We start from the raw sequence: 20,977 nt of genomic DNA on the forward strand, positions 1-20,977 counted from the left end.
CTCTGGAATGATTGCTTGCAGGATTTCATATTTTCCAGTGATCAGCTTAGTTGGAAGAGATAGATAGGAGAAGCGAATGCCAGATGCGCGGTGTGCCAATCAATCCAATTTCGTGAGATCGAGTCAAGATAAGAAGGCAAAATTCTTTGGAGTAAAGTCGCCTGGAAGAAAGAATAGGAATTGATCTAGCTATAGTATAGATAGAGTGTCAGATGAAATGCTTGACAAGGCAAGGAAACAGAACTTCCACATCCTCTGTTCACACTACCTGGATTGGAATTGGTTCTATCGAGATATACTGACTTGAAACAGGAATTTCTTGGTAACTGCTGCTTCTTTGAAGCAAGTGCTTTCGGGTTGGCTCTTCTGATATGTGTATTTGCTACCCATACGGAACAATTTCATTGATGAAAGATGGATGGCTATTCTCCACATTTGCCAGCACAGTGCACTTTTTCTTCTATTTCGTGATTCCTTTCTTTCTGTCGCCATTTGAAAATGGATTTCTCCTCCTGGTTTTAGTCACACACGTCTTTTCCACCTAGGAAGGATGCCCCTACGATCATTCCATGCTCTGCCTTCGCCCGAGCGGTCCCCAGGGAAGGAAGCCAATAATGGGAGTGTCAGGGCGGAACTTCATTAATGAAAGGATTTGCACTGCCCCACCGTGCCGCAGGGACGAACTTCAATAGCCCATCATAGCACTCTCAGTCAGGGGGTTAGGGAACTCTTGAAGATATCGATAGAATAACATTTCTTTTTCATAAGTTTCAGTGGACGCAGAGCCAACAAGTGCTGTTTTTCAGCGTAAGGTCAGGTTACAGAAAGGCCTATTTTGATAAGCAAGGCATTGCAAACAAATAGGTAGAGCAGAGAGCTAACCTAAGGAGCGAGCTTGTTGTAGTTGGTCTAAAGGGGGAAATAAAGGACTGTCCCGCTACTACTTCCTTGATTCCCGGGAAAGAAGGAAGACCGAGGGTAACTAACTCTTCCTTCTGAAAAATCTATATCCCAGCTCGTTTTCATCGAGCCTTCCCCCCGTTTGGAGTATAGCCAAGTGGTAAGGCATCGGTTTTTGGTACCGGCATGCAAAGGTTCGAATCCTTTTACTCCAGAGCATACTTATTCTAGAAAATAGAAAAAGAAAAAGAAAGTCTCATCCCTAATAAATAAATGAAAGTAGATTTACATTCTTTTTGTATTTCTAGGGGGAATGTTGAGGCAAACTTACGATGCTGACAAGCTGGTTAGGTGCCGAGTTGGATTAGACATCGCAGGTTTCAGTTTAAGAATTGGGAAGAGGTTAAGAACCTAGTGGAATCCACTGCGAGGGGAAGTGCTGAAGTGAAGAAAAGCCCCAATTTTGGAGAGGATTGCATAATTGGAGAGTCGAATTGGAGCAAAGCCGTGATCTGGTAGGCGACTGGTACAAGTGCTAGACTGGAGCTAGACAAGAAGCGTTGAGCAGGAACTTGAGCAATTCAAGAAACCTTAGAAGAAACTGGATATGTGGCAACAAGAAGGGCTTAGCCAGAATCTTGAAACAGGTATGATACCGGCACATATCAGCCTGATGTGATGTACCTGAATTCATTCATGTTCTGTGGAGTCTTTCTTTTAATATTCTTATTTTTTCTCAGTTTAATTAGGAAGCAAATGCGGTTTCAAGATGAACTCAACCTCGAAAAGGAATTCAATTAGCTGTGCAGTTAGCCCTTTTATCTTTAATAATTGGTTGAAATGGATATTGCCTGTCACTTGAAAATAAGGTTGTTTCATTTAGAATTCAGCAAGTTTCTTAGAAAATTGTTGTTAAACAGGTTGACGTTCCACTGGGAATGGAATAACAAAGGCTTTTGGCAGTTTGTGGATCGAGATGTGATTCGCTTTTTGAGTAATAGTTTCTTTCATTTGGTGTGCTCTTCCTGGAACCGGTAATAGGAAAAATTTGGTGCATTCTACTTTGCTGTTATGGTATTTACAATCCTTGAATTGTTTGAACCTGACTCTCATTATCTGTCTTCATGGTCTGGAGGGTATTTTGGATATCGTGGAGGTAACTGACGATGAATTCGTCTCTTGCCTCACCGATCTGAACACGGAGTTTCCGAAGCTACAAGAGTGCTTGGTTAAACGGTGCCATTAAGTTTCAACTGTCTTTAAACTTACTACTTCAAGTGCAATTATCAACTCCTTGCAAAATTGTTGGCTTTCTCATCTACAAAAGGCAACTCTGGTATTCAAGGAAACAGATAATTAGGTTCCACTCACTACGTCAACTAAAGCAACTGCATCTGGAGCACTTACCAGGGAAAATAGAATAAATAATGACGTAGTACGAGGGGATTTTTTTTCTCACTATTGCCATCCTGTGTTCAGTTCCAATTTCGTAGTAGGAGACAGACTCAAAGTCAATAGATTCCTGTCCTTTTCTATAGAAATAGGCTTGGTCAAGTGCTTAAAAAAGAGGTGACCCGAATGATTTCAATGAATTGCTATTTGGTCAGATTGGAACAATTGGATTCGAAAGGAAAGAAAGACTGTGAACGAAGAGGGCCGCCCATGATCGATTGGATTCGGCAAATAAAGTAGAGGGCCCGCCCGTGTCACCACCAGTCCACCGAACCAGCTGTAGATCGCTAACTCTCTTGTCGACGCCCGGAACTTATGTACGAGTTAAGAATGAATTGTTCCCGAGTAGAGAGGGCAGGATAAGGATTCAGTAAGAAGGAGAGTCTACTTATGGAAATGCCATCCTCTCTTTCCTCAGTAACGGAGTGACTAGCTACCCCGACTTTTTATTCCAGTTCCATTCTTACTGGTGCAGGAGTCCAAAGTGCATCTTCCAACTCCCTAACTGCGTCTTCCATGAAGTTCGGGAGACCCCTCACGTGCCGCTGCCCGTGAGACTCGCCTTTGTACACTTTGCGCACCGCTTCGACTAGACCCCGCTACTACCTCGTATCCAAATACCTGCGATCTAGCTCATTCTTTTTTAAGCCCTGCAAGCCTAATAGAACCTTGTTTCCTGGGCCAAGTCAGCCTATAAGTAAGTAGGGCTGAAGACAATTTGTTTGTTAGTTTTTCAATCTTCTTCCTTCTATGCTTAGAGTAAGTGGAAATGACCTCCTTGATCAGCAAGTAAGCGAGCGGTAGTTCAGTCTCCGACAAGTGAGGCCGAATAGCCCCTGGTGTCCTTTTCCTTCTAAACTAGCTGCTCTCGCTTGACTCTTCTAGTGAGCAAGCAAACTGGTCGGGGAACAGGGTCGGATCAAAGTAAGGAATGGGAATAGCACTCACTCGTTGAAGGTAAGCCAGAAACAGGGGTTGTCCTCTCCCTTACTTAAGTCCTAGTCCATCTTTTCGTGCCCCAAAGGGGAAGTCAAGCAATAATGAGGGAACTTGACCCACACCTGACGAAAGAGTTTGGTAGCTCGAAGGAAGCAGAAGCAAAACCTGCTTTCTTTCTGTCCCAACCTCCAAGGGTTCCTCCCTGTATGACATAGTCCATTGGATTGGGGCAATGGTACGCACCTATGTTTGGTGTCCCCTCTCTCACTTCCTCGTCAGATCCTGGTCCCAAAGGGCAATACATTGAGTCGGAAAGACGGGGGGGGGCTTTCGTAAATTCCATTCTGTAGCCGAACTAGCCCCTGGATCAGCTCTCATAGTGGGAGAATCAGAGTCAAGTTAGGCGCAAAAGAGGGGGTTGACATCATTCGTCGTGATTGGATCAATCAGACTCCCCCACAGGAAATGCCAAGGGGCGCCCTTTCTCATTATCATCTACCGCCCATTTCTTCATCATCTGCTGCTGCCTTAAGTGCGTAAAGTAGGCTCAGCTTCTTAGGTTTCTAAATATCTTGTAGTAGCCGAAGGTAGTCCAGTCCGCTTGTTAGATTGAATTGAATCTTATATAACCTACGTAGCTAAAGAGAAAATCATAATAGTCTAAGTGGACCTCTCAAAGGTATAAATAAGTAGACATTAGTCTTACTGGTTCGGTCTTTTTCTTTTTTTGTTATGATGCCCACATTTCATACTTCTCAATTCTTATTTATTCAAGGGTTCGTATGTACTGAGTGACTCTAGGTCTATTCAGATGCAGCTTCAAGAGAGCTTTATTCGGCCTTTGTATGACCGTCTTCCCTTCCTGTCTATCTCCTTCGGTCAGGTAGTTCTGCTTCCGATGCCGGAGGAGCAGGGTGGGATAGAAGGGTAGTTTCTGAGTTCGAGCTACTGTAGTCTCCCCCGTTGACCTTCTTTTTTAGATAGAATCCTCAATGAGTGGAAAGGACTCCCAAACTTGCTCCACAGTACTATACCATACAGAGCCGCGCCCTTGTGATATGATAAGAAGAAAAGGGGCCAGGCCGCCCTCTTTTCTTTTCCGCACCAAGCCTTCTTGTAAAATCGGGTGTATAGCTCAGTTGGTAGAGCATTGGGCTTTTAACCTAATGGTCGCAGGTTCAAGTCCTGCTATACCCAAAACAAAAAAAACCACTCTTGTATTCGTAAGGATGCATAGTAGCCTTCAAAGAGCACTCTTTGGCCTTGAGAAAAGCCCCTTTCTCATCAACATCTCGACTTCGCTCGTTGTTTGAGGTAAGTATAAAGGAGATCAGATCTGTCCCGGGAATCGAAGGATACAGAAATATGGAATCGAGCACAGATTATAGGAAACAAGCAAACAGAACAGGTTGGATCCCATCTTTAACTGCACAGAGCAGCAGCCTACTATTGATTGATGATCTTACCTTCCTGAGAGTCGAGGAACAGCAGATGAGATAGCCGAAAGGGGGGACCCCGGGTAATAGGTTTCCTTTTCCGGTTTAGGCTTGAGATAAATCAGGAACTGAACTTAGCACTCCACAAGTATGGATTGGATTGTTTCATTCTGATACCAACTTTCATGCTGGAAGATAAGGTTGCCATACTGGGAAAGGGGGAAAGGAAATAGGATCCCCTCTCTTCTCTACAGGAATGAACTTCTCCTCGCCGACCACTGGCACTATACTTAGGTTAGGCGCAATAGGTGACTTAGGTTGGGTTGTCTGGATCAATCCTACAACGAATAGCTCTCTTTCCTTTTAATGGAACACTCACTAGATTCTGCTAAATAAGGATAACTGCAAAGATAAGCCGGGTCATCCGAAAATCCAGGAAATATTTCCTTGATTTTCTGCATGGCATATTTCCTATCATTTCACAACCTACTTGTTTTCTTAGTTAGATACTATAGCACCTTCCCTTCATGGGGAGATGTTTATATACCATCTAAATTCATTCATTCATTCATTACTTACTTGCTCTTCTTTCCCAGTGATCGGAATAGGGATTTCCATGGATTGTAGGCCCTCGATTGTAATGATGGTATCAATGAAAGATGAAATAACATGATACTATTTAAAGCAATGGTTGATAGAGCGAGGTCTAACCTTGATTGGGTAGACCGAGAAGCAAACCACTAAGCAACTGGACTGCAGCCCCGAGAAAACAAGCAGTTCGGAAAAGCAAGTCAGGAATACGGTGGCGATGCAGCAACGATACGCATTCCCGCAAGGGGTAGTGAAAAGCCATTAGGGGGAAGAGATAGGTTTCTTATTCTAAGCCAAATTACTATACCATAAGGAGATTACCATTATGAGATGACACTTGAGAGGGCACTTTAAAGTGATTGAACCCACTTTCCATGTTAGTTTAAGCAACAATATCGCTAGGGACCAAAGTAGTGAAAACGGCAGCTCCATTTTCCAAAACTTTCTGTCTCATAAGACTTTGAAACCACACAATTTGACATTCCCCTTGGGAAATAGGGAAAAACAGGCCCCGGATTCCGATAACTTATGTCTCGCCTAGTGGAAAAGTACACAATTGACTAAGAAGATTGGAAGGTGGTACGAAAATACTCATCGGGTCTTTCGTTCCAGCAGTCATGATATAGCTTCTAGCTTTGACCGCTCTTAAGGTGCCCGCACTCTTGGCTTGAATCGCCGACTTGTGTTTCGGTTTAACCGAAAAGCAGAATCCTATCATTTCACTACTCGACAGAGGCTCCTCATTCATCCATCGGATAGGACGCCCCATCTATGGAACAAGAGAACGAGATATTGACTTTTTTGACATCTGTAACTACATTCTCACATTTCTTTTTTGATCTCATGACTTTTTATGCGATCGGAAAACGAATGAGATCAGAAAGATAGGCGGACGACTTGACCATAAGGTCGGATGTTTCCGTGAGCAGTAAGCAGCGGATCTCCCCTTTTTGGGGGAAAGCTGGTGGCCCTTTTGGCGTGTTAATTCTTTCGACGGGGCGGCCTTCTTCGTTCGGTAGATCCGGTCGAGGTGGTTTTCGTTTACCAGCGCGTAGGTGGTCTAAGTTCCTATGACCGAGTCTTTCTGGCCCCTGTGAACATATTTTCTTAATGTATTAAAGAGGGCCTCTCTAACCGGTGAAAAGTGGTAGGTGTCCACTAATGGCTATTCCTGGCTCGGCTCCGATAACGCAATTCCGGGAGGAGTCGGTAGTTGGGCACTGGATCCCTTCGGACCTGGAGAACGTGTGACACTGGGTCGGGGTTTGGTGAACCAACAGGTCGCTCCTTTAGTTGAAGTATCGGGCCCCTTTTTCGTTGCCTAGGTTACACCTTCGGAATACCCCAGACGGGGATTTCGCTCTATTCCCCCCAATCTTCACTTTACGCCACGCCGACTCTCCGTCGTGGAATTAGACCAAGGGTCGAAGACCCATACCATAGGACCCCGTCTCCCGTATCTTATCTTTCGCGCGTAGGAGATCGAGACACAGCCTTAGGGCTATGGGGAAAGTGGATCGATTGCCCTAGAATTACAACTACGTAGAGGGTCTCTACAAGTCTATAAAGAAGTTCAAAAAAATTGATCGGTAGTAGTCCGGTCGCACCCGAACAATAATATTCCAGAGGGAAATGCACCTAAGATCAAATATTTTGAGCCGGCTTCCGTGGAAAATTCAGACTTTCTTTTTGATGCTGCGATCACATAAAAACATAAACTTTGAAGCTCAATAGCTAAATACATGGCAATTAAATCATGAGCCGGGATCATTAAGAGCATACTGCGAGTAGGAAGTGGAATTAATACAATGAATTCAGAAGCATCAAACCTCTCTTTTTCGAAAAAATCGAAACACATCGAAATGGTACCAGCCGTACTTAATAATAGAAGGATTTGGCAGAAATATGTAAAATTGTCCCTCCTAAAAAAATTATTCCAGAATAAATGGGCAATAGTTAGGAGAGGTGCGCCAGCGGCGAGCAGAAGCAAGGTTATTAGATACCGAAGGAAAGCCCGGCCAGAACCACACGTGCAAGTTTCCCTGCATGTGGCTCGTCCGTGATAACTTCTTCGGATTTGCGTGAACTAGCGGACCGATCACTAAGTGGTTAGTACCTCCAGCATGAGCGAACCTTTTCAGAACTGGTTAGGAATGGGCGCCACTATCCCAGCCCGGATCCAGCCAGGTTCTATTGATCATGTCCCCTTCCCAACAGTTGTATCTTGTCTTGGGGCGTCTTTCTTTGGCTTTACTATCAAGCCAGACGCGGCGCCCTTTCGCATTATCATCTACCGCCCTTTCTTTCCTCCCGTCCCTTCACGCATGAAGATCGTCGTATGTATGTTCGACTTCGGTTGCCGGTGCAATAGAATTGGCGGGAGTATATTATGGCAGGATCAGTCACCTGGGCAAACCAAAACCCTCCTCCAAGAAGAATTGTGCTATGCCCCCCCCGATATCCCTATAGAGCGAAAGAGCTGCCTGGTGATCCCTAGGTTGCAGCACGTCCGGTCGTTAACTCCTCGCTAGCTGCCGCCGTTTCTAGGACCGACCGACGCCTCACCTGCATGCACAGGTACCTACGTAGTGTAGTGTCGGTCGCACATTCATAATAGCGTTCGGACTCATGTGCCTTCCTGAACCAGGGGAGTTCCCTTGCTCCTGCTGCGTACGATTAGCCGGCCTTGCGGCGGCAAAAGGATTAGGACGTCCCCCCATGCTAAGGTTCCCTGCGGTCCGGCCGCATTAGGTTAGGGAGCTGGGCGATAATAGCTCCTCCGCATCCCAAGCGCGCTGCCCTCCTAGGCGCGCAACACTAAGTAATCCAAGCCAACCCACATTACTAACTAACGGTGGATAATCATCTTTCTTAGAGGTACTAAATACAACTCCATGAATGAGCAAAATGAAGGTTGCGTTAATGATAAAGATCTCTGGGGAAACCGCTAAAAAAAGATTGAACATGTGGTTCCGAGTTTCGATAACTTCTTCTACTTTCATTTCCTCCGTCTTCCAAATCGCAGAGTTAATTCAAAAGCCTAGGTGTTATTACTGAGCTGCTGCTCTTTTTTCTCTAATTCCCTTCTCAGATCCTCCGACTACTCCTCCTTATCCTACTCACTCGAAGTTTCGTTGGTCATTTATTGTTTTTTTAGCCTCTTTGACAAAGTTAGTAAGAAGAAAAACCTCGATCTTTACTTCACACAATCTCGATTTGAATTATCATTTGGTGAACCGGGCATCTCGGACAAAGACAATAACAAGAAGAGATGGGAAGACCCTTCGCGGTCCTGCTCCCTGGTCTCTACCTTGCTTACCGCCCCTCGTAGGGGCCAGCGTACCCATACCGAAAACGATTTACTCTTTTTATGGGCGCTTTCGACTAGGCTCTCGTTAAGGAATCGGCCCAAACAAGACCGAGATTCCCGCGAGAATTGCTACGCTGCCTGCAGTGAAATTGCAAGAATCACTTTATACGCTATTTCGAAATCGAATGAATTGAGCAACTGTATTTCCCCAGGTTTCCATTGGAAAAGGGGCTTTTTTTTGTATGCAAGTGATGATCGATTGGCGGAGAAGCCGCTCCCGTGTGGGGTGGCCGTGAGAATGATTCCGAGTCTTCCTGACCAGACCCATGTGGAACTTGTAAATAAATAGGTTTGTAAGTGCCTAGCTGAGTAATAAGATAAGTACCTTTGCTAATAATCCAAAACCTTTCATCTTCTCTTTCTAGATATAGCAGCCTACCCATATTGATAGTGGAATTATTGATCTCCTCTTTCGGATAGCCCATTTTGAATAAGTGTTATGGGTAAGGGCTTGACCTACCAGTTGAATGGAATCTACCGTTCTTTATGCTCTCGCTAGCTTTGAACTTGTTTGTACCAGTAATCAAACCCAGAATCTCATTTCCCATTGCTTTCATCGCATAGAGCCAGATGCCGCATCCACAGGCCTATTTAGTAAGTGGGGTGTATCCTTGGTGACACTTGAGAAATAATCCTATACTTCCAATAACCCACTACTTCCTCCACGGATGGTACATGGCAGGCATCTGCCGGAACTAGAGGCGAGCACTTTTCAATCAATTACGAGAGGCATTCGCTTCTCTGATCTTTAATAAGCGAAGCAACGAGCCTAGTAGGGGAAATACCTTCCTCAGGAATGTCATCAAAGCCAGGTTCTCCAATCGTAAAAGGGAATATTCCATGGCACAAGGGTTGTTTTTAGGTGCTGTCCTCGGCAGACCACCACAAAAGGTCCGAATCAGGCGAAACTTCTTTTGGTGCCAGCGAGAAGTAGTAACAAGAACTCCTCCTCTGTTCAATATCAGCCTGGTTTAGGTCTAGGTCATAATGAATTTTCTGATACCTTCCTTCGTCCATAGATCAGCGTTATGCTTCTGTCCCGTGATGAAGAAGGATAGAAGAATGGTAAGATAGGATCGTATTAGTGAGCCGTGGGAAAAGAGTTTTTTCGTACCTTGATTGGACCCACCCAAAAGCAACAGGAATCCCTTTCTCCTCCTATAAGGAAATCTCGTCGTTTCACTCTTCTTCAAGTACCATCGGATTAGTCAACTCAAACGCTGAGAGATTACTATAGAACCAAGGCGGCTTTGAGGCTGGCTCCACTCTCCAAATAGAGCAGTTACTTCGTTGACGACAAGAACCCCATTTCCACTAGCCAAAGAGCAATTCATTTCTTCGACTCGATGCCTCCTCATTTGCTCCCATTCCCATATTAATAACAGAATTAGGGAAATGCGAGGGAAAAGAATGCCAAAAGCATTTAGAGATTTTACTGGGATTCGTTCTGGCTCAGATGGCGAGGGATTGCTATAACTATTTTTAGAAGCATTAATGAGATCTCTTTTTTTCTTCATAAGCTTGCATCATGAATCCCACTTCCCACTTTACCTGCCTCTTTAGTAGTCTCACATCTCGGTTTAAGAAAGTGCTCGCTATATTCCCATACCTTCCTGTGCTTAATACCTAGCTTCAAAGAGCCCACTCTTTTATTTAATAGCCGAGAGGCATGAACGGTTGGGAAAAACCCTCTCCTGTGTGGGTCGTAAGAGTCGATTATCCAAGCGAGACCTTAGAGGGGAGGACACACCATAGCACCCATTGGTAGACTAGACTCCGGAGCTTCAAACAAACTTACAGTAAGCCTAATCAAAGCAGGCGCCCTCACCTCCTTCTTCACCGCCGGCGTCTACGGTTTGGGTGAAGGTATCAGCTCTGATACCATGTGTGATAAATTCTTCCCATTTTCCTGTGATAGTCAATAAACACAACCCTTACGTATCCGTATTTTGTAATCACCTTTCCCTTCCCGTCGCTTCCTTATACTAGAATTCTGATGACGCGTGCAACCCCGGCTACTTCGCTACCCTACTATTAACAATTACGGAGTTTCGATTGTTTATCCAATGCAGCTTAATATGGTTATGCCAGCAAGGAGCATGAACTGAAGCTGGTTATTTACTTAGAAGAGGAAACGGCTAGTCAGCAGAGCAGCGCAGCGGAGTCATCATATTATCATATTCTTGAGTCTCTCCCCACGGGATGACCGCTTCCACCAGACTCTATTTCTATTGGTTCACCTTAGATTTCTTGGTTGTCTACATCCGTCTAATCCTTATCTATAAGAACATAATCGCTAAGCTATGGATGCTTCGGCCGCACTCTCTACTCAGCTATCTGTTTCTACTGCGTTGCGTTTTGAAGGCCCGATACAAAAGAAAGTGGCCTTCCTTATTAGTAGTGATGGAGACGTCAGGTCCGAGAAGGAATAACCTAAAGCCAGTGATAGAATCTGTACAACCGGCAGGAGCGATTGATCAGATATCGCATACATGCTTATAAGCTGCTAATTCTCACACAATTAGCATATAAGGAGAATAACGTAAAGCTAGTCAATGCGTTCAGCACTTTCACTTTCCGTACATACCTTGATGGGAAGGAAAACTCCACTTCGGATGGGTTAAAGGTTTTCCAATTATGCCTTGCTTACGTTCTCAACTGGATCACTTTAATATCGTTCGACTCATTGTCATCAGAGAAAGATGTGCCGTAGGAGAATTGACTTCGGATCAGAGCAGGAATCGAAACCAAGGAAAAGCTTCATTCCCGTGCGGTTTCATTAGTACTACATCTATAGGCCACTACTTCACCACTTCACTGGAAAGTGCATTCTCAATTGTAGCAAAGTTTCGTAACCACTAAAGCGCATTCTCTCCTTTACTCTTATTCCGGCATGGATCCCGCTGAAGCATCTAGTTTTTGGTCATTTCGCTTTTCGTGCCGGCCTGTATTCGGAGTTTCTTGGATTTGCGGTGCCTGAATGCCTTTCTCCTTCTTTTTGGTGACGTCGGATGCCCGCCTTTGGCGCTCAGAAGTGGATTCTCCTTCAAAGAGGGCTTTTCCCCTAAGAAAGGGACATGGTTGTACTGGATTTCTAGTCCTATAGTGGAAGAGCAGATAGGATCACACCTACACGTAAGTTCGTTCGTTGGGTTAGTGGCCACCCGCACTCCAACCTATCTATATGGCAACAAAGCGAATGACAAGGCCAAAGTAGCTGACTCTTATCGCTAACTTGACTCGGTCTAAGGGCGAGCTTGAATACAACTCACAGAACGACTCCTCCAGGGGCCTTCAGGCACTCAAACAGATAGTGAGACAGACACCATCTATAGAACTTGAATGACAATACACCCATATATTCTAGCTAACAATCAGAAACTGTATCCAAATGGAGGGGACACTCTTCCTTCAGAAAGATGCCTTCGAAAGAAAAGCTCTTCCCCTCAACGACACAGCACATTTTCTCAAATGTTCCACGTTTCTCACCATATCCTCATAGGGCTGAAGCACAAGAAAGAGGATTACTTGGTTACCTTGCTTCCCTCGCCTAGGACAGTAGAAGGATCTGTGGCCGAAGGCGCCACAAACGAAGCGGGTCGCCTCTTTTCTGCAGATCTCCGCAAGATGACCCTTCTCCCCGCAACGATAGCACATAACGTTTTTCCCATGCTTGCGCGGTGAGGAGGACGAGGCCTTGAGAAGCTTTTCCACCATTTTTCCCCTTTGGCATTTGGATCCATGTTTTCTTTAACGATCTCCGTGATAGTAAAGGTTTTTTTGGTAGCCTTTGCTTTTGACGGCGATGAAAGAAAGAGAACCCCTCCTATCTTTTGATCGTGGTCAAAATCCTATCCAAGTCCCCTTTTTTAAGATCTTTCTCCTGGTTTTGATCATCACCGTTCACCTACTTGTTACGGAGATCCCGACCAATGCACAATCCAGATTTTTTTAGCTTTTTTTCTCCCATCCCATCTTGGACGGGCCCAGAAGCTTTTCTCATGTTTGAATGGAGGTCTTCCGCAAATGAATTTCCATATAGGAATTATATAATGTGCCTGCAGATATTGATTGAAAGCTTGTTTCAATTGAACGAGGATGTGAACGAGAAGGCAACAAAAGGGAGCTTGGAGCAAGAGGAGTCATTTAGTAGTTCACGAAAAAAGGCATAGTAGAGAAAGGCGGACCAGGCAATCTCAGAGTGGAAATCGACACCATTCATCCATCTATCTCTGCATCCGGGCTCGCCTCCACTATTGTTCCGGGTTGATGAAAGATCCAACTCCAGAAACCATACCTACTTCCTGCTTTCGAAAGTGCTTGCTTGCTGACGGGCATCCCGGCGGGATGTCTTACCCTCCCTCGAGTCCGATCTCGGGAGGGCGCTTGGGCTTTTTTTATTCCCAGGTGTCCGTTTTATAAATGCGTATCGTGATCCTAGTATCGGGCTAGGATTGGCTCCGGTCTAAAACAAGCTTGACCTAAGAACCGCCCTTAAGCAAGGCAGGCATACGCGCACCTATATGTCAAGATACCTATTAAGATTGAAAAAAAGGAAATCTTTAACATGCGCATAAGGATAGAAGGCAGCTATCTCTTCAGGGGCATTGCAAAACAGCGTCTACTCCAATTGAAGAAGTCCATTCTATGGTCAACCTTGTGGCTCCAAACTAGCACTGATCCTCAGGAGTGATGCCTCCTCTCGTCAAAAGTCGGTATATACATGTTCTTGGAAGCAAAGAAAGAATCTCATGTATCAGAGCGGATACGATAATCAGTCGTGCATATTATTATCATATATAAATAAAACGAGATGAGTGGGATTGAGGAAGAAGGGGAGAGTAATGGAAGCTGCTTTAGAGAAGGAAATCCGAAGCATTACGAGATCAAAAGAGCTGAGAATGAGTCGTCAAATAAGCTCTACGTTAAGAGAATGGTGGAAACCAGCGCGCAAACTTCATTCTCTCCTAGGATGCATCATGGGAAAATCTCAAGACGATATAGTGATGTCGCTTATCCTACTACAAAGATTAGGGCTAATGGAGTAGGATTCTTAAAATATCTACCAAAAAAAGAGAACTTATATAAATATAAGAAAATGAGACAGTAATGAGGTCCATATCGTCATCGTAATAAAAAGAAAGATCTGCAAGCATTCTTTATGGGAGTCGGGGCTTTCTGATTTGAAGTTGCTGGAAAAGGACCTCTGTGATCGGTTGATCATTAGTCGTTTTTTTTCAGGTAAGTAGGCAGGGGTGTCTTGATCGAAACCGAACTTCAATTCCACCCAGCTCAGATTCTACGCAGCAGTGGGGAAGACCTGTTTATACTTTTTTTGAGAATTCCATTCCTGATGAGAAACTATCAGATATTCCTCCTATTCCGGAAGGTTTTCTAGCCACCTGCTTAGAGATTTGACGGACTACCAATCCAAATAGCAGTCAAGAAAGAATCCAAGTTGCAGTCAAGATAGATGGAATGGACTAGGGCGCAAGGAAAGAGATCCAGAACGAGACCGATCATTCATTCCCTCTTTCTCTGGCCAAGCTATTCAACTGTCGACTATTCTCACTCCCCTGCCCCTGCTAGACTCAACTCACACATATCGACTCCACTGGAGAACCTGGGACCGGCACACTCAGTTGAGATGAAGTCTGTTGACTGCCGTTGATTTTCTATGTGCTCAGGTGCTTCAAGGGCGCGACTACCCGAATAGAGATTGTCTAAGGGCAAAGGTTCCGCCTCAGGCTTCGATCACATGGAGGAGGGTGTTTGTGCTGCAAGGGAAACTCTTTTGGCGGGTCTGATCTGGCGCATTGGAGATGGTTTAAGCACAGCAAGTTTGGGTGGACTACTGGATCCCAAGGTTCGAAGAGAGAGAAATTCCCTAATCGGCCTAACTCGATTGTGAGGGATCTACGGAAAGCTGATGGGAAGTCATGGGATGAGCAAGTAGTGCGGAATGTGTGTCTTCGTTGTGATGCCGACGATATCCTTAAGATAGATTCTTCTACCGCGGGGGAAGCTCCAAGGACTTAAGTAAGCCAACTTCATCCGGTATTGAGGAGTCCGTCCCCCAATTTCCCACGCCTCTTCGTTCTCCCCATTTAGCTAAGTTATGAGTTCGCAAAAAAGAAATCCTCTTCTAGATCGGGTTGGAGTCGAGTTGCCAACTAAAGGCCCAGTCAAAATAACCTACTGGGTTGAAGCTACTGGTATAAGACCCGGCCTGGCATCTCTACTTGGACTATCCTTTACGTTACCCGCTTTAAAGTGCCAGTCTTCTCATCTCGATAACCAATCCAGGTAAGATTAGATCCATGCTTATACGAACTCAAGAAAGTAGCCCTTGCCCTGAACCAGAATCAAAGCAAACTCAATCCTCACAACTTAAAGGAGAAACTAGGAAATAGAGCTAGATAGGCTCTATACACGCTCGAAAAATCATAGTAAAATATAGAAGTGATGAATGCTGTGAATATTCCTTTCTTCTCCGTAAAATTAAGTCTATCAATCAGTCCTTTTCTGAACTGATTTCTATAGCCCTGCTTCCCTCCCGCAATCGGAGTGAAACTACCATAAAAGGTTTGTCTTGAAAAGAAATAGTGCCACTGGCAGCCACTATATGAGTGAGATAGACTTGATTCTTTCTCTGGCTGTAGAATTGACATAGAACTAGTTTTTCTTCCCAAGGCCCAATTCTTAATGATTGAGGAAATGCACGCTCACATAATGGGAAAATCACGTATAATCCTTACGAGAAATCTCCTACTTTCCTCTCTACAGGGAAGTGCGCCAGTTCGAGAAATATTGTTGATAGAATGAATGCTCTTACGCGCTAATGAATGATGACTTATTTAAAGAATTTCTTGATATCTTGCAGAATGGTTTTCATGCTAATCAGAATGAATTTCTACTTATGCGCTAAGAGAGACTCTGGTGGAATCAAACCAGTCTCTTGGGAAAATCAAATGGATGGATCTCTTTGTCAGCTTCTTGTTTGAGAAAAAGAGTAGTGACTCGCTGGATTGAGATTTCTAGGAAAAAGAGTTGCGAACGAAATCCTACACTCCCTGTAGGTAGGGCTGGGCGAGAAAGGGTCCCCTCTGAAGCCTATAAGTTAGTAAGCAGGCCAAATATTCCACCGGGGTCTTTCTTAGCAAACTCATTGATGGCAGTACCTAACTAAAGAAGAATAGCGCTCTTTCTTTCTTTCAATTACGTTTCTTGAATGGTTCTGCACTTAGATCAGTCAGTACACACGAAACCCTTTAATCAAGTGAGTGCCACTTTAACTCAGCTCTTTCCTAGTGATCTTGATTGTCCCTAGAAGCATCTCTTATTTTCATATAGAAATTAAATGGTTTAGTGGAAAAGAGGGAGATCCGGACTCACTTCTACCAATCGAAGATTTTCGTATTGTAATTAAACGGAAATGATAGTAAGAAAAAATACTAAAAATGCAGAAGTTAGGCTTCTTCCGGTTCTAGAGTAGTGGCTTCAAGCTCCAGTCTTAGTTTGACTACAGAAAAAATAGAAAAAGGCTCCCCGTGGACTCTACGCGGGACTTTTTTTATCAAACTTACATAATTAGAATTTCTCTGACATTCCATGTTGTTAATTATGTCTCGTATGGAACTTGTTTGTTCCAAATTGTTTGGGAAGTTATTTTTGGGTTTAAATTTAAATCAAATTCATCCGGATATCTTTTTCTTCCTCATTCTTATTTCGGTTTTCGTATCACGGATGTTGGTTCGCGCTTTATGTCCGCGTTGCCCGGTCTGGGCTGCGCACGTTTTTTACGGCTTTTGTTGTAGCGCGGTGCTGGGGTCTAACATTACTCCTGCGGAATGCTCGCCGGGTAACGACCCCGCGCAAAATGAGGATCCGTCGGGGTCAGGGGCGGGGGCTACACCACTGGAGGATAGCTTCTGGGATGCGCTTCTCCAGGGGGGTGCCAATAGGCGTGAGAAACAAGTCGCGTCCACAAGTCAAACCCCCGGGGGCTTGACGGAAGGCGGGGAGCAAGCAAGGGCTCAAGCCTCTACTAATCTGATGCTTTTAGGCGATGACGACCTGTCCCGCGCCGTAGCCCCGTATCTCCCGCAGGGAGGTCAGGCTCCTGTAAATCTGCCCGAAGGACGACCGCTTACAATGGGGGAAGAAGAACGGCTAGCCCTAGTCCTTAATTACCACCAGCACATCGGCGCTCTTTTAAGAGACCTCGATGCTACCTCGGTCTTGAGCTACCACTTCGCGGAGGAAAGCGCCGAGGATCTCGCTGCCTCGGCCCTCCAGCACAAGGAAGAGGAGCTCAATGACCCAGAGAAGCTTTGGGTCGTGTATGAAAGTCTTAAGCATCATGGAAACAGTTCCCGCTACTATTTTCGAGCGGTAAACTGGGTCAGGGCAGAGAGACAGGTGCGTAATGGGGACTTATCTGTAAGGTTCATCATCGAGGACGACGGGGAGGGATAATGAAACAAACTACTAGCAACCCGCAGAAATAACGCTCATATCTAGTACTAGTTCTAGTTAGATGATCAATTCTGGCACAATGAATTTACGAGTTATTTTACACAATGAATTTACAAGCAAATGAGTTTGCAACGGTAGACCTATCTCCCGAAAAGAGTTCAGTAAACAAGGGAACGAAGCGGCTTTCTTTATCTTTCTCAATAAGAATGGCTACCACCTCCTGCTGGATCTACTTCTGGTATCCGTACCCCTGCGACTTGGGAAAGAGACCAGCGCACTTGACCACAGCGATCGATCCGATAAACTAAAGCATCCTGGCCTCTGGCCAACCATTGAGAATGGAACAAATGATATGATATATAATAAAGAATAGCAAGGCGCGCAGCGATGGATAAGAGATAAGAAGCAAAGAAGGATATCTATCAGGCAACTCACTATTGAACGGAGAGAAAAGTAGTCCGTGACGTACAAGTAAAGCTCTTGCCCATATAATGTCATCGTTTACTGCAGGGATTCCCTAAATTCTATTCGTAGGGAGCCCCAAGCAGGATATTTGGTAGGGCACCTCATTCTCTGTTTAAGCACATTCGTACAGGTAGGTCAGCAATGCAGGATAGGCGGGTAGGTAAGCTTTACATTCACTATGCTGTAACTCCCCTAGTTCCTTATTTTCACTATGTCCATATGTACCAATTCACTCTTTGTTGATCTCCTACACATGATGGCTTTTCCTACCTCACAAGACAGAATACCAAACTTACTGAAAGGAGAGGAAGGCAGGGGTATTCAAAGTGAAACTTGGCTTGCGTGTGCGCGCACACAAAGGAGACTGAGTTGGATTGCAAAGCCTCTCAGACGGAAGGAACCTGTTTTAAAAACCCCTTTCTACAATCTTGAGAAATCTCACGCAAGCAACTACACGCCGCAAGTCTTCGGTATTGTTCGCAAGGAATTTGAAAAGATTGACTCCGCTTTTTTTCTTTTCGAGCATGCCAAGCCTCCAGTAGAGCGGAGTTCTGTGCATGAAGTAGGCGCAGTTTACAAACTAGTGAATGGTCAAATGAATAGGCTCGTTTCATCAGGGGTAACCAAGGAGTAAGAATGATTTGATAAAGTAAACATTACCTTTGAGTGCGGTTCCTTCAGAACAAGCTCTTCCCTTTTCAGATTGCTTCTTTGGGCCACTTGAGCATCGACTGGGCAAGGTTGGATTCCCTCTACTTCGGGTGGCTACTATTTCTCAACAATGTTTTTTCATTTGATCCAATAGCCCTCCGTTAGATAGGAACAGCTTTGCTAAATACTGATAACTCTCGAATAGAATATGAGAAGGGAAAGATCCTTTACATAAGGAACTATTGATCATAGGCGTACACTCTGAAAAGAATTGAATGAAACTCTCTTGTTTCGTCAACTTTGATATCATTAGCTGTCTCTGTAGCTGGCTCTCATGTCTGGTGTTCCAAGTAAAAACTTTTCAACTAGCTGGGTCACCGCTGTTTTAAACCCTGACTTGGAATCAGAGCCATAAACGAGTGATTCGGTCGGACGGACGATTGAGTTCTTAAAGCTTGGATCGGCACTTCTTGTGTTGAAACAAACACGCTGTTGCTAGCGCCCTCAACGCTCTCTTCGATCCTTCGCAAACATAGCTCCTTCTACGGGAGATAACTTTCGATCACTTTCATCTCAATTCGTTTCATTGGCTGGTCGAGTGGATGATTAGACACAGGCGGAGTATTCAAGTTGTCCCTACTTCAAGTTGTCCCTACTAACTAACGGGTCTAATTATCGCTGGCTCACAGGCTCCTTCGAAGCAAACATTCGCTGCGCCCCTCGCATTCAAGCTCTTGCTTTGTCCTGCGGCCTGCCCTCTAAGCAAAAGCAAGATCTAGACAAGAGTGAAAAGCAGTCAGAATATTAATAATCTAAAAAGGCCTTCCTTGGTTGTGTAGCTAATCCCCCTCCTTGACAAGAACAGAATTTTTGCATCTTCAAACTGGTTATGGGTGATACCCTCATTCCCCATTAACTCACTAGAAAGCCCTTTGAATAAGCCTCAGGAACACCCATTCCTTTCGGATCAGGGGGTGGTTGTTTTAACTACTCGTTCGGGGAACATTAGACAAAGTTACTTATTTGAGAAAGTAAATGAACCTGAAATAGGACCTATGTGATAGTTTGCAGCATGAGCATGTAGATGCTGGTTATGGTATCAGATCTGAGGACCAAGAATTTCAAAAGGATAGTATTAGACTCAATAAGAAGCTTTCAAAACATCACTTCTCATATTTGGTCTGTGGGCTACCACGCTTAAGCTTTCTTATCTTACTCTTTCCACTAACGTTAGGACTTAGGCGAGCTGCTGAATACGAGACACTTCTTTCTCGGCCGTGCGTGGTCTTCCCTCGGGGATGGGAGAATATAGAAGGTGGGTGGGTGGATCTCTATTCTCCATCAGGATAGGGTTGATTTGATTGGCATTCACGCCTTTTAGAAAGAGCCACTCAATGCAATTCTCTTTTAGGCGAAGAGAGTATGCCCAACTGGAGTGGTTTCCGCCTATATTCCAACTAATGTCATCTCCAAGATGGACAAATCTTCTTATCTGCGGATCTATTCCATGCCGGAATTCGACCTGCTATTCATGTGGGTATTTCACTTTCCAGAGTAGGATCAGCGGCTCAAATGTGCCGCAATGAAACAAGTAGCTGGCAAATCAAAATAGGAACTAGCTCAATTCGCAGAGTGACAAGCCTATTATTCGCCTCTGCTCTCGATAAAACTAGCCAGAATCCATTGTTTTTATGACGGGAATTGCTTAAACAATCCCAATCAAACCTTCTCCCAGTGGAAGAACAGATAGCTACTATAGCTACCGGAACGATAGGATATCTTGATTCGTTCGAAATTGGACAGGTCAAGCTATTTCTGGACTGGATGAGTTACGTAAACACCTAAAAGATACTCATTCCAAGAAATTCGATCTTCTAGCCAGCTTCTAGCCAGGTGGATAAGGATGGAATCTGGTATCCAAGAAGAGGATGTTGGACATTCTTCATCCCGGAGGGCCGGGGAGAGGAGAGATAGCATCACTCTGACTTTGCCGGAAGGAGGAAAATCCAGAGTTGGCTTTGGGAGAAGAGAAGGAAGCTCTCAGGTTTAGTGATTCATACCTGTCCTGTCTTTTGTTTCCAGGGTTTCGATTTCCGGTCCAGAGCTAGTCTACTTATTTATTTTATACGGAAACGGAATTTTGCATATTATACGGAATTTGTCATACCAGGTTTTCCTAGAGTTGAGGAATTCTATCCATTCCAGGAAAAGCACTGGTTTGAGAAACTACACTACAGGAAAGTACTAAGGAATAGGAAGCTGCTACTTATACTTATGATTCTTGTCCAAAGATGCCAGGCCGAGACAGAAACCCAACTAGTGAAATAGAACGGATCTCTCTAATAAACTGGGGTTCTTCTCTTCGGGTTGCTGGTATCCTTATATGGATCCGTCTTGTCTCCTCGGCTCGATAAGCTAGCAAAGTCAGTTCGTTGGATTGGTCTGTCCGGTCTGTCAGTCAGGAAAGCACGTCAAGTCGGTTAATAGCTCTGGTCCGGTTTCTAACTCGGTGAATTGGTATGGTCTGGAGGCCCGGCAATAACAATAGCAGACAGGTCAGTTGTTCAAGTCCGTCTGGTTGATAGGTCAGCTCGGTATAGAATCTTGTCTGGTTTCTGAAGTCGGTAAAGTCCAATCAGTAGAGTGCCAGTTAAGTTCCTCAAGTAAGGATCTTTGATTCCTCCAATTCGGTAGG

General features: G+C 44.6%; 1 protein-coding gene and 1 non-coding gene across 2 annotated transcripts in view; one reads left to right on the plus strand and one right to left on the minus strand.

Annotated features, from left to right (window-relative positions):
- LOC123416974 (NADH-ubiquinone oxidoreductase chain 2-like) overlaps positions 1-10,146 on the minus strand; it is a 13,154-nt gene extending 3,008 nt beyond the window's left edge. The window contains exons 1-2 of the mRNA XM_045106831.1: positions 8,133-10,146; positions 1-7,318 (exon numbers count right to left, since the gene is read on the minus strand). The exon at positions 1-7,318 is cut by the window's left edge and continues 3,008 nt beyond it. Of these exons, the coding sequence (XP_044962766.1) occupies positions 6,892-7,318; positions 8,133-8,320 (615 nt within the window). The 5' untranslated portion in view covers positions 8,321-10,146 and the 3' untranslated portion in view covers positions 1-6,891. The remainder of the gene's footprint in view (positions 7,319-8,132) is intronic.
- On the plus strand, positions 4,416-4,488 carry TRNAK-UUU. Its single transcript has one exon. It is a non-coding gene; the product is annotated as a tRNA-Lys (tRNA).
- Positions 10,147-20,977: the final 10,831 nt, after the last annotated feature.

This window comes from Hordeum vulgare, unplaced genomic scaffold (genome assembly GCF_904849725.1).
Source record: "Hordeum vulgare subsp. vulgare unplaced genomic scaffold, MorexV3_pseudomolecules_assembly, whole genome shotgun sequence".
In the NCBI taxonomy this organism is placed as follows: Eukaryota; Viridiplantae; Streptophyta; class Magnoliopsida; order Poales; family Poaceae; genus Hordeum; species Hordeum vulgare.